Here is a 13548-nt window from a genome sequence, read left to right on the forward strand (position 1 = left end):
TGTACAGGTATCTATTATATAATTTAAATTGCTCATCAATCACGTGACAATAAAACACAGAAAGTAGAGGTTAGTTTTGTTGTATCGTATTAATAATAGTGAACATGATATTTTAGTTAACCAATTTAAGTGTAAAAACAATAAATATAGTTTGTTAAGACCTATACACACATACACCTAGTGAAGATGTAAGGTTTATACAGATAACAGTATATATATAAACATACCTGGCATAGACGTCTACAGTAAACCCGTTATTCACGAGGGTTAGGACCCAAGGAATGGCGCAAACCAGGGATAGCAACTTAGTGCACTACTGTATACCTATACCAAACAACTGGCCAGCTGCAGCACCAATCACCCCTCCTTTACCTTGTCTGATAATTCTACTTTCTTTGTCGGGGTCATCACCGACTTGTGCCTTTACATTTCACTCTCGTATCACTGACACTAGACAGTCTTTTAGGGACCATTTCACACAGAAACACTAAAGATTTGAGAGTACAACACGAGATGCTACGTGGGGCGACTCGTTGTGCCGAGGGAAAATGTTTGCAAGCTAGCCACCGACAGCTTACTGAAGGGAAGAGTCTACTGTATATATACCTGATGTAGATGTAGATGGTGAAGGTCTCCAACACCCGGGTCACGTTTGTTGGCATTAATGGTGGTGATGGAGTTGGTGAGAGCGTTCCTCCAGGCGGTGAGCAGCTGAAGTAACATCCTCACCCCATTGTCCAGCAGCTGAGTAGAGGTGTCCCCGACTTCCTTCACAATAAACTGTATGAATCCTGGAATAATAATAATAACAGTAAGGCGTTGTGTGCCATTGAGGTTATCCAGAATTTATAGAATTGTATAATAAAAAAAAAAATTGCGATTTTATGGAGAAACATTTGAAGGAACCTTGATTTAATGGTCTTCCCTTCACTAATAGTTGATAAGATGGAGGTTTGACACACACACACACACACACCCCATCCACCCTGACCACATACCATAGACAACATCGTGACGCCACTCGGGGAAATCCAACACGAGATTCTGAAGGCTCTGGAAGGCCAAGGCTCGTAGTTCCTCGTCCATGTGAACGGTGAGCCTTCCAAGCATGTCTACTAGGTCCCTGCCAGACATCCCATCTGGTATGAGTCTAGGCACGGCCGCCACACACGTACGGAACAGGTCGATTTTGGGTTTGCGTTCCCCAGTGATCATTTCGTCTGGTTCCTGGAATTAAAGAAAGTGATGTGAGTGTGGAGGCAGTATATTGACCCTGACCTGACCTAACCTAGCATGATCCTAACATAATCTAACCTAGGTCTAACCTATTCTAACCTAGCACTAACCTAAGCTAATCTAACCTCATCACACACACACCTTGTTGACATTCTGCGTTGTTGTCATCATGAGTGGTCGACCGAACTGACTGTCGAGGGCCTTGAGGATATCGTTGAAGGACTTACGGACGAGCGGATAGTAAGCGGATATTCCGATGTTTCTGGCCGTATCCTCTGTCAGCATCTGTGGATATTGATATTATTATTATTATTATTATTATTATTATTATTATTACTATTATTATTATTATTATTATTACTATTATTATTATTATTATTAGTTTATTATTACTATTATTAAGTTAATTAACTAAAAACACAAACGAGACACAGTAAACCTCACAAGACAACAGCCCGAACAGACAAACACCGACCTTATTGAGGAAGGTTTTCTTGACCCTGAGCGTGTTACCCGAGGGAAGGACGCCAACAGTACGGGGCATGGGCGGGTCCCCCTCCTTCTGCTGCAGGCTGTCGGCCACCACCAGGAAGGCTCGTAGGCCTATTGACATCCGTTCGGGGGTCATGATGATCTTTATCTGCCGCCCGACGGACAGTAGATCAAACACTATCTCCCGCATGGCGAAGTCCAGACGCTCCTGTTGGGGTGGAATTATATTTGACTGACTGATTGATTGACTGATAGACTAACTGACTGACTGACTGACTGACTGGGTGACTAACTGACTGACTGACTGACTAATAGACTGACTGACTGACTGACTGACTGACTGACTAGCTAACTAACCGAATATAGTTGATCAGCCACGAACCTGAGCAATAAACTGGATGATTTTGACGAAGATGTTAAGCGGCGTGTCTCTGGGTACGACGGCCTTGGAACCCTTAGGGAAGAGCGAGTTGACAATGCTGGCCAAGCGGGAGTGAGTGGCCGAGTTACTCTCACACTTGATGCGGATCATGTACACCCACAGTAAGCGGTAGAGCGATTCTGTCGGGAGTAAAACACACAATTATTTAACCACAGTAAGCGGGACTGTTTCTGTAGCAAGTAAAAGACAATTATTTAACCACAGTAAGAGATTTAGTGATTCTGTAGCAAGTAAAACACACAATTATTTAACCAAACTAAGCGATATAAGGACACCTGTACTGAGCTACACTAAGCGATATAAAGATTCTGTAAGAAAAAATCATAAGAATTTAACCAATATTGATGTAATGATTCTATTGGATAAAGTCATCTATAGTTAACTTAAGTGTCATTATTATCATCATCATCATCATCATCATCATCATCATCATCATTATCATTTTCCAAAGTAACGACACAATTGGGAAAGAGTCCATCAACCAGACTGTGATTGGCCGGATAGCATGACATCATTCCTCCACAAGTAAAGTAAACCTGACCTGACCTGACCTGACCTGACCACCCCGATACCTACCAAGAGCCACGCGGGACATCTTAGGGTCGCGGTTCTTGAGGTGCTGCAGACACATGGCCAGGAAGTAGTGCCAATTACTGAGGAAAAAAGTCTTCTGGGAAACACACAGTAAACAGGTCACCAGGGGGAAGATGGCCAGACGGTGCTTGTTCTTAGTGGCCATGTCCAGGGTGGTCGAGTACAGCATCTCCACGAAGTACTTTAGGCACGGCACGTTGACCTCGTTCTTCACCGTCTGTAGAACGACAAGATGGTGGTAAATTAGACACAGGGGAGTGAGAGATAGAGGAAGTGGGAGACTGGAAGGACTGGAAGATACTGGAAGGTTGAAGGACTGGAAGGACTGGAAGGACTGGAAGGTTGAAGGACTGGAAGGACTGGAAGGTTGAAGAACTGGATGGTGCAAGGATTGGAATGACTGGAAGATACTAGAAGGTTGAAGGACTGGATGGTGCAAGGATTGGAATGACTGGAAGGTTGAAGGACTGGAAGGTTGAAGGACTGGAAGGACTAGAAAGAGCCACCACACAAACCCTACGTACCGCGGCCACAGGAACCAGTATCTCCACGAAGAGACCAGCCAGGGCGTGTTTGATGTCCTTGTCCCGCACCTCCAGGAAATACTGCGCACACTCTTGCATGAACTGGAACGACGCCTCGAACTCCTCAATCGGCACCATCTGTCGGGCGAAAGTTCGATCAAAATTTACCACATTGTACTCTGGTTGGCGGTGAAAGGGGGGTGGGGGGTGGGGGGTGGGGGAATCGGGGTATTTGTTTAGTGGATCATTAAGTCAAGGAGCTGTAGTTAATGTACAGTTGTGGGGGTTCTACAGTTCGCTGCTTTCGTTCCGTCCCAAACTAAAGCAGTATCAACCCCTAATGAGACTGAAACAACAGCACAAGTCAGGCTGTAGTCAGTTCAGAGATCCATTCCCCCTGACTGAGCTTCACCCCAGGGAGACAACTTATTAACCCACGAGTGTACAGTATATGACCCCAGAGAAGCAATAACAGGATGGGTACTGTATAACAAATGTAAACTGACCCTGACCTGACCTGACCTGACCTAACCTAGCATGTTTTAGTTAGTTAGATCAGTTATTTTGTTTTATACAGTAAATAATTGTGAATAATTACTGGTGATCTGGAGTTAATAATAATTATTATTATTATTATTATTATTATTATTATTATTATTATTATTATTATTATTTGTTTAATTAATATTATACTACTGTAGTTTTTGTATTTGTAGATCTGTAATGAGTAATACAGTATATGTAGTCTACATCTTTAAACCTAACCTAACCCATACCTAATCTAACCTAACTTAACCCAACCCAACCTAACCATTGACCTTTGACCCAGAACAGACATCAATCACAAACGAACCTTGACCCTAAAGAACTTCATTCCCATCAGGAGAGACGTAATGCTCTGTGTTGTGACGGACGAGGCTTCCCTCGACCGTAGTTCCTTCAGTTCGGCCATGAAGCGTCGACGCACTGACTGGAATCTCGACTGGGCCAGGACGCCAACGACCTCAGCGTACAGGTCGGCGATGATGTTGATGTTCTCGCCGTTGGGATTGTTCTGGACGCTGCGACACGGACATTTTGAATTAATACTTAACCCCTTGAGTACGATGATGGTAGCCCCCTTGAGTACAAAAAGTTACCCCTAGAGTACAATATCAGTTAACCATGTTTATCTTGGTATATAAATACATACAAATATACATACCATTCCATTTATACATACACACACACACACACACACATACATACATACATACATACATATATACATAAATACATACTATACATATAAGAACAGCCCAGTCCCAACCATTGTAAAAATTATCAATAACTTGTAATCACTCCCAGTCAATCTTACCTTTTGTACAGTCACTATGTTGAACTGGCCTGTAGTATGACCTTCTCCCCGCTACCTTTTGTACTGTCACTATGTTGAACTGGCCTGTAGTATGACCTTCTCCCCACTACCTTTTGTACTGTCACTATGTTAGACTGGCCTGTAGTATGACCTTCTCCCCTACCTTTTGTACTGTCACTATGTTGAACTGGCCTGTAGTATGACCTCCCCCACTACCTTTTGTACAGTCACTATGTTGAACTGGCCTGTAGTATGACCTTCTCCCCACTACCTTTTATACTGTCACTATGTTGAACTGGCCTGTAGTATGACCTTCTCCCCACTACCTTTTGTACTGTCACTATGTTGAACTGTCCTGTAGTATGACCTTCTCCCCACTACCTTTTGTACAGTCACTATGTTGAACTGTCCTGTAGTATGACCTTCTCCCCACTACCTTTTGTACAGTCACTATGTTGAACTGGCCTGTAGTATGACCTTCTCCCCACTACCTTTTGTACAGTCACTATGTTGAACTGGCCTGTAGTATGACCTTCTCCCCACTACCTTTTGTACTGTCACTATATGTTGAACTGGCCTGTAGTATGACCTTCTCCCCCACTACCTTTTGTACTGTCCTGCTCTTGAACCTTTGGCCTGTAGTATGACCTTCTCCCCCACTACCTTTTTTATTTACCAGTCACTACTCTGTTGAACTGGCCTGTAGTATGACCTTCTCCCCACTACCTTTTGCAGTCATGAACTGGCCTGTAGTATGACCTTCTCCCCACTACCTTTTGTACTGTCACTATGTTGAACTGGCCTGTAGTGTGACCTTCTCCCCACTACCTTTTGTACTGTCACTATGTTGAACTGGCCTGTAGTATGACCTTCTCCCCACTACCTTTTGTACTGTCACTATGTTGAACTGGCCTGTAGTATGACCTTCTCCCCACTACCTTTTGTACAGTCACTGTGTTGAACTGGCCTGTAGTATGACCTTCTCCCCACTATCTTTTGTACAGTCACTTGTTGAACTGGCCTGTAGTATGACCTTCTCCCCACTACCTTTACATACTGTCACTATGTTAGACTGGCTATAGTATGACCTTCTCCCCACTACCTTTTTGTACTGTCATGACCTTCTCCCCACTGTTGTCACTTGTTGAACTGGCCTGTAGTATGACCTTCTCCCCACTACCTTTTGTACAGTCACTATGTTGAACTGGCCTGTAGTATGACCTTCTCCCCACTACCTTTTGTACTGTCACTATGTTGAACTTGCCTGTAGTATGACCTTCTCCCCACTACCTTTTGTACTGTCACTATGTTGAACTGGCCTGTAGTATGACCTTCTCCCCACTACCTTTTGTACTGTCACTATGTTGAACTGACCTTTAAGTGACCTTCTCCCCACTACCTTTGTACAGTCACTATGTTGAACTGGCCTGTAGTATGACCTTCTCCCCACTACCTTTTGTACAGTCACTTGTTGAACTGGCCTGTGGTATGACCTTCTCCCCCACTACCTTTTGTACTGTCACTTTATGTTGAACTGGCCTGTGATATGACCTTCTCCCCCACTACCTTTTGGCTGATCACTATGTTGAACTGGCTGCAGGCTGAGCCTTCTCCCCACTACCTTTTTGTACACAGTCACTTGTTAGACTGGCCTGTCAGTATGACCTTCTCCCCACTACCTTTTGTACTGTCACTATGTTGAACTGGCCTGTAGTATGACCTTCTCCCCCACTACCTTTGTACAGTCACTATATTTGCTTGAACGGCCTGTAGTATGACCTTCTCCCACTACCTTTTGTACAGTCACTTGTTGAACTGGCCTGTAGTATGACCTTCTCCCACTACCTTTTGTACAGTCACTTGTTGAACTGGCCTGTAGTATGACCTTCTCCCACTACCTTTTGGTACAGTCACTTGTTGAACTGGCCTGTAGTATGACCTTCTCCCCACTACCTTGTACTGTCACTATGTTGAACTGGCCTGTAGTATGACCTTCTCCCCACTACCTTTGTACTGTCACTATGTTGAACTGGCCAGTATGACCTTCTCCCCACTACCTTGTACAGTCACTATGTTGAACTGGCCTGTAGTATGACCTTCTCCCCACTACCTTTGTACTGTCACTATGTTGAACTGGCCTGTATGACCTCTTCCCACTACCTTTTGTACTGTCACTATGTTGAACTGGCCTGTAGTATGACCTTTCCCCACTACCTTTTGTACTGTCACTTGTTGAACTGGCCTGTAGTATGACCTTCTCCCCACCTAGTTATTATATTTATGTTACTTGTATATTATTGGTCAATCAAGTGACCCATATCACCAATTATGTAACTGTATATTGTCACCCTTCTGGCTGTCATGTTCTTTCAATAAACCGTTAATTATTATTATTTATTACATCCATAAAAGTATACATAAATATACATGAATATATTTGTCCCTTAAAACCTTCAATAAAGTGTAATTGATGCCACAGTTTTACATGATATAATGACACATTATTACTATCACACACCTGCCACACACTACTGATATAACACATAAGGTTTAATTAGCCCTTTGAGGATGATGGTTTAACTGCACTGAGATTGTAGTTTAAACCATTGTCCTTCAAGGGGTCATAGTTTAAACCATCATCCTTCAAGAGGTCATAGTTTAAACCATCATCCTCAAATTGTTGTACCGAAACCATCATCTTCTTGGTGTTATACTGTAGTTTAAACCACCGTCCTCAAGGTGATAATTTAAACCACCGTCCTCAAGGTGCTAATTTAACCCACCAACGTCAAAGTGTGTTAGTTTAAACCACAGACAGTCACCCTATAACTCACCCTTCTATACTTAAAGTGCTTGAAGGCAATGTCCTCAATGTGCTTCACCAGGTCGTCGTGCCTCGGTGAACCGACAGTTGACGAGGACCTCGATCAGCACCAAGCAGAATATAAACTCTCGCCAGATCCCGCGCTCCTGAATCGCTCTCCGTCTATGTTCGATCTCGTGCCCACTTGGTAATGAGGCGGTTGTTGGTTAGGATGTAGTTATGACGGCGTTTGTTATCGGAGGAGGGTTCAGGTTAACTATAGACAGTTTCTAATACATATTTACCCTTTGCTTTTACTGGGATCTTGTTTGAACTTGTGTCGGTCGCGCCCCATTCCACTCCCTGACGATCGCATTCCCACGCGTAAGAGTGTACGGGAAGACGACGGCAGGCAGTGTTCGCCACGCAGCCAAATGCGAGCAGCAGCTGATCGAGGTATAATCTCGCTGCAGGCTCTTCGAAGGTACGTTCCTGGTGTGAAAAGAGTGATGACAAAACTAGAAATAGCACATCCAGACCTAACACAGCTACAACCTAACACCCTTCACTATGGGACGTAATTTAATATTCTATTCAACTAACACCACTATTACAGCTAGTACAAGACCCTATAACAGCTAGTACAAGACCCTATAGAACAAGACCCTATTACAGCTAGAACAAGACCCTATTACAGCTAGTACAAGACCCTATTACAGCTAGTACAAGACCCTATAGAACAAGACCTATAGAACAAGACCTATTACAGCTAGAACAAGACCCTATTACAGCTAGTACAAGACCCTATTACAGCTAGAACAAGACCCTATAGCCCTAATACTCACTCTATAACTTCCTGCATGACTGTCTCAATCTTCTTCGGCCATGACCGTACTGCAAAGAGCGCGACGCATGATCTAACTCCCGGCGCAGGTCAGTGTCGAGTGGACCGTGGCGGGAACTGGGCCTCCGGGCGCCCAGGGTAACAGAGTTGATCCTGGCTGCCAGTGCTCCCGCCCTCCTCCAGCGCCGTTTTCCGTGTGGGAGTCTGTGGGGAGAGATAAAAATCATCTAACTTAATCTAGTTTAGTTTAATCTAGTCTAACCTTATCTAGTCTTACCTAATATAGTCCTACCTAATCTAGTCTAACTTAATCTAGTTTAGTTACTTTTAATCTCACGTAATCAAGTCTGACTTAATCTAGTCTAACTTAATATTGTCTAACGAATCTAGTCTAACTTAATCTAGTTAAGTTTACTTTAATCTCAATGAATCAAGTCTGACTTAATCTAGTCTAACTTAATATTGTCTAACATAATCTAGTTTAACCTAATCTAGTTTTAACTTAATCTAGTCTACCCTAACCTAACCTCACCCTAACTACCCCACTACTACACTCACCAGAGACAACAGTGTGTGACCTATCAGATAAAGGTTCACGAGTTAGTGCCGTGTCATGTGATCTATAACTGGTCATTTTTCGTCACGCTGTTCATCTCAGTATCTCGACTCTGTCCTCTCGACCATCTCCTGCCCGCGTTTCCACCTCCTCCCCATCTGCGAACCATTTACACAAGTTGATCGGGGTTCGGTAGCGGGATCATATACGCTGCATTTTATTAATTTGGAGCAGATTTCAAATATGGCAATAATAAATGTGTTAATTAACATTTTATGGTGTCCATATAATATAGTGTAGGATTATAAGATACATACTTGTGTTGGTCGATATATTAAATGCAAGGTTAGCAACACATAACAGGAGAATGGAGAGAATATACGTAGGCTGTGTTAATTCACCATATTGAGTATCCAAATATACCTTCGCAATAAGGCCTCCTACACCTACACCACCGGCTAATTTGGAAGAGCTCTCAACTTTGGATGAGGAAACTGAGGAAGAAGAAATCCCAGAATCCTCCACTGGTCCTCCTCTCATTGGCGGACTGACCCCCAATGACCCAATCTTATAGAACAAAGTGAACTTAATGATCTTATGTGATCTCTGTCTGTCAAAACAGCGGGCGGAACTTTTAGCATCAAGACTGCAGGAATGGAACTTGCAGCTAAAAAACAGACAATAATTTATGTTTTAGGAAAGAAATATTACATTATCTTCATGTTACAGTAGGCAGGAGTCCCTCTGTGTGTACTGATGTCAGAGCCGAGAAACACCTGACCAGAGGAATCAGCTTTTATAGATTCCTCCAAGTTAGTTTGAAAGCAGTATTGTTGTATAATGGGAACCAGGGGCGGATACACAAAACTTTTATGCTAGTGACATTATAGTAAAGTTAGCTAGAAGTAAAATGTAAAAGTTATGCACAAAGCTTAACTAGCAAACTTTTACCGCACAAATAGTTGTTTGTCAAGTACCTCTAAACAGCGCTAAAAATAGCAGGGGTTTATCATATAAAATGGTCTTTTGGCTGAATAACCTCAATAAAATTATGAATATTAATTTCAATATTTACATTTATATACAATTTGATCATGAAAATAAAAAGATGTAATTTATGTAGTTTGAAGGAGGTTTATTCCACAGATGGTGATCGCTGGCTTCCCTTGACGAGCTGCTTGTAAACAAACTTGTTATTGAGGAAATGGAAGTCTCAACCCCACCAAAAGAAAGGAAGCCTAGCTGGACAGTGGCGGCCATTGAAGAGAAAAAGTTAATATTTAATGGTCACTTGAAGACTTTCCTCAATAATAAAGACAAAATAGAGTTATTTTCTGTTATCAAATCATCACCTTTTATGAATTGTTTTCTTACCATTTTAGTAGATCTAGTCGAATGTGAAAAAATATACTTGAATGTGGCGCATTCAAAAATCGCAGATATTCCCGATTTATTATTGTTGTAAAATGTCTCAATTTGATGTAATGGTGCTCGAGAGGTTTTATTTACTGTTTATTATATTGATATAAAATTCAATACAATATGTGATAGAATCTGATTAATATTTTGTGATGGGCGGGAAGAGAGAGTGGACCAAGTGCATTATACATAGAAAACTTACTTGGGTAGAAGTTAAATTACTCTGATAAAAATACTTTCTCAACTAAAAGTACTATTTAATTCTTTATGTTGGTTAATTAAAAGTCAAAGTACATTTAAAAGTTAATAAAAGTAGTGAAGCATCTGAATAAAAATACAATTGATATTAAAATTTAAGTGAACAATAGTGGTTATCCAGACTGATGCCCAAAGATACCAATAAAGTTATAATACTAATAATAACAAACTAAATACAGTAAATACTAAATATATTAACTAAAGTAGACACTAAAACTTCAACAATAACATTCCCAGACATGTCAATACCCCATTCTGATAGCTCGAGGAACTGTCTTGAGCAAACTTGTGACAATACAGTCCACATGATATAATTTGTTAACTGAAGCAATATGGAGATAACTTCGAAGCAATATGGAATCAAAGAGCAATATGGAGATAACTGAAGCAATATGGAGATAACTGAAGCAATATGGAGATAACTGAAGCAATATGGAGATAACTGAAAGCAATATGGAGATAACTAGGGCACACATGGAGATAACTGAAGCACACATGGAGATAACTGAGCAATATGGAGATAACTGAAGCACACATGGGAATAACTGAAGCACACATGGAGATAACTGAAGCAATATGGAGATAACTGAAGCAATATGGAGATAACTGAAGCAATATGGAGATAACTGGAAGCACATGGAGATAACTGAAGCAATATGGAGATAACTGAAGCAATATGGAGATAACTGAAGCACACATGGAGATAACTGAAGCAATGGAATAACTGAAGCAATATGGAGATAACTGAAGCAATATGGAGATAACTGAAGCAATATGGAGATAACTGAAGCAATATGGAGATAACTGAAGCACATGGAGATAACTGAAGCACACATGGAGATAACTGAAGCAATATGGAGATAACTGAAGGCAATATGGAATAACTGAAGCAATATGGAGATAACTGAAGCACACATGGAGATAACTGAAGCAATATAGGAATACTGAAGCAATATGGAATAACTGAAGCACACATGGAATAACTGAAGCAATATGGAGATAACTGAAGCAATATGGAGATAACTGAGCAATATGGAGATAACTGAAGCACACATGGAATAACTGAAGCAATATGGAGATAACTGAAGCAATATGGAGATAACTGAAGCACACATGGAATAACTGAAGCACATAGAATAACTGAAGCAATATGGAATAACTGAAGCAATATGGAGTAACTGAAGCAATATGGAGATAACTGAAGCAATATGGAATAACTGAAGCAATATGGAGATAACTGAAGCACACATGGAATAACTGAGCAATATGGAGATAACTGAAGAATATGGGGAATAACTGAAGCACACATGGAGATAACTGAAGCAATATGGAGATAACTGAAGCACACATATGGAATAACTAGAGCACACATGGAATAACTGAGCAATATGGAGATAACTGGAAGCACACATATGGAATAACTGAAGCAATATGGAGATAACTAAGAAGCACATGGAGATAACTGAAGCAATATGGAGATAACTGAAGCAATATGGAATAACTGAAGCACATGGAGATAACTGAAGCACACATGGAATAACTGAAGCAATATGGAGATAACTACGAAGCACACATGGAGATAACTGAGCACACATGGGAGATAACTGAAGCAATATGGAATAACTGAAGGAATATGGAGATAACTGAAGCACACATGAGAATAACTGAAGCAATATGGAATAACTTCAAACAATATGGAGATAACTGAAGGAATATGGAGATAACTGAAGCACACATGGAGATAACTGAAGCAATATGGAGATAACTGAAGCACACATGGAGATAACTGAAGCAATATGGAGATAACTGAAGCAATATGGAGATAACTGAAGGAATATGGAGATAACTGAAGCACACATGGAATAACTGAAGCAATATGGAGATAACTGAAGGACACATGGACTAAAATATGTGACAGGACCAGATGTTTTATTTTGATCTACTGAGGTAAGTCATGACGTTCTTCAGAATACAATTGAGCGTAAAGTCCTCCAATAAAAAAAGACAGTGAGAGTAGTCCTAGATTTTCATTTTTTGGAATGGATCATCAGCGGCTTAACCTCTAGCCCTAAACCAAGACCTACCCGACTCTCTAGACACAGACAAGGCATTAAGGGGCGAGATCGACAGACCATAACTACAACTTACGCCAAGGCTCGTTGTACATAAGCATCGCTGGAATTTATGATCGTCCGGTCGTCATCTTCGAATGGGACTCAGGCGATGTTATATGTCTGGAAGTATTGCGGCCCGATAACTCTTTAGAAACACAACCGCTTCACACTTCTCCAGATAAAATTGTCAATATTGTCACCACACACATCACCAGTGGCTGGATTTCCTCAGTGTTAAGTCATTATCAGTGTTAATTCCTTTCACCTTGGAGACATCACTTTCGATGTATTATTTGACCCGGCGCCAGATGATTTTTATTCAGGCAGACACCCCATAAAAGAGTTAAACTTACCAAACGAGACTAAAACAATCTATTTCTCTTCAAACACAACATCGAGAATATAAATACACCGTCGATCGCTGCAATGCAGCACAGAAAAACATCTATGAGGTCCATGGAGCGCTCATAAAACAACGACTACCACAATGCACGTTCAAACACTTGAGTCTGGCTTATCACCGCTATCTCTCACCTGATAACTTACAACTGAAGATAAAAGAGATATGACAGAGGTAACACAAAGGATAACAATAGTTGAGTCACCTGATGATTAACCAACCTCACCTAACCTAAGCTAATCTCTAAAACTAACCTAACCTGTTTATAACCAACCCAACCTAACTCAACCTTATCTAACCTAAGCTAATCTAACTTCAACTGACCTAATCATAACCTAACCTAACAAGCAACCTCACTCACCCAAGCGTAACCTAAATTACTCTAACCTAACCACCACAACACAAGTTATATATATAACCAAACCTAAAAATTCTAACATAACTTATCATAACCCTGTCAAACCAAGCAAACCCAACCTAAACTAACATCCCAAAGCAATACGTAACTT

The 13548-nt window shown here is 41.1% G+C and overlaps 1 protein-coding gene across 1 annotated transcript in view; it reads right to left on the reverse strand.

Annotated features, from left to right (window-relative positions):
- The window catches only part of LOC121876898 (protein furry homolog-like), a gene marked incomplete at its 3' end in the record, with an annotated part of 37946 nt that extends 25248 nt beyond the window's left edge, over positions 1-12698 (reverse strand). The window contains exons 1-13 of the mRNA XM_042382471.1: positions 12674-12698; positions 11774-11923; positions 10775-11627; positions 8339-8496; positions 7754-7940; positions 4142-4349; positions 3289-3426; positions 2747-2981; positions 2111-2289; positions 1712-1936; positions 1378-1521; positions 999-1227; positions 607-791 (exon numbers count right to left, since the gene is read on the reverse strand). Of these exons, the coding sequence (XP_042238405.1) occupies positions 607-791; positions 999-1227; positions 1378-1521; positions 1712-1936; positions 2111-2289; positions 2747-2981; positions 3289-3426; positions 4142-4349; positions 7754-7940; positions 8339-8496; positions 10775-11627; positions 11774-11923; positions 12674-12698 (2916 nt within the window). The remainder of the gene's footprint in view (positions 1-606; positions 792-998; positions 1228-1377; positions 1522-1711; positions 1937-2110; positions 2290-2746; positions 2982-3288; positions 3427-4141; positions 4350-7753; positions 7941-8338; positions 8497-10774; positions 11628-11773; positions 11924-12673) is intronic.
- Between the last annotated feature and the right edge of the window lie 850 nt (positions 12699-13548).

The sequence above is a fragment of the Homarus americanus genome, unplaced genomic scaffold, assembly GCF_018991925.1.
Source record: "Homarus americanus isolate GMGI-L3 unplaced genomic scaffold, GMGI_Hamer_2.0 scaffold28924, whole genome shotgun sequence".
Taxonomy (NCBI): domain Eukaryota; kingdom Metazoa; phylum Arthropoda; class Malacostraca; order Decapoda; family Nephropidae; genus Homarus; species Homarus americanus.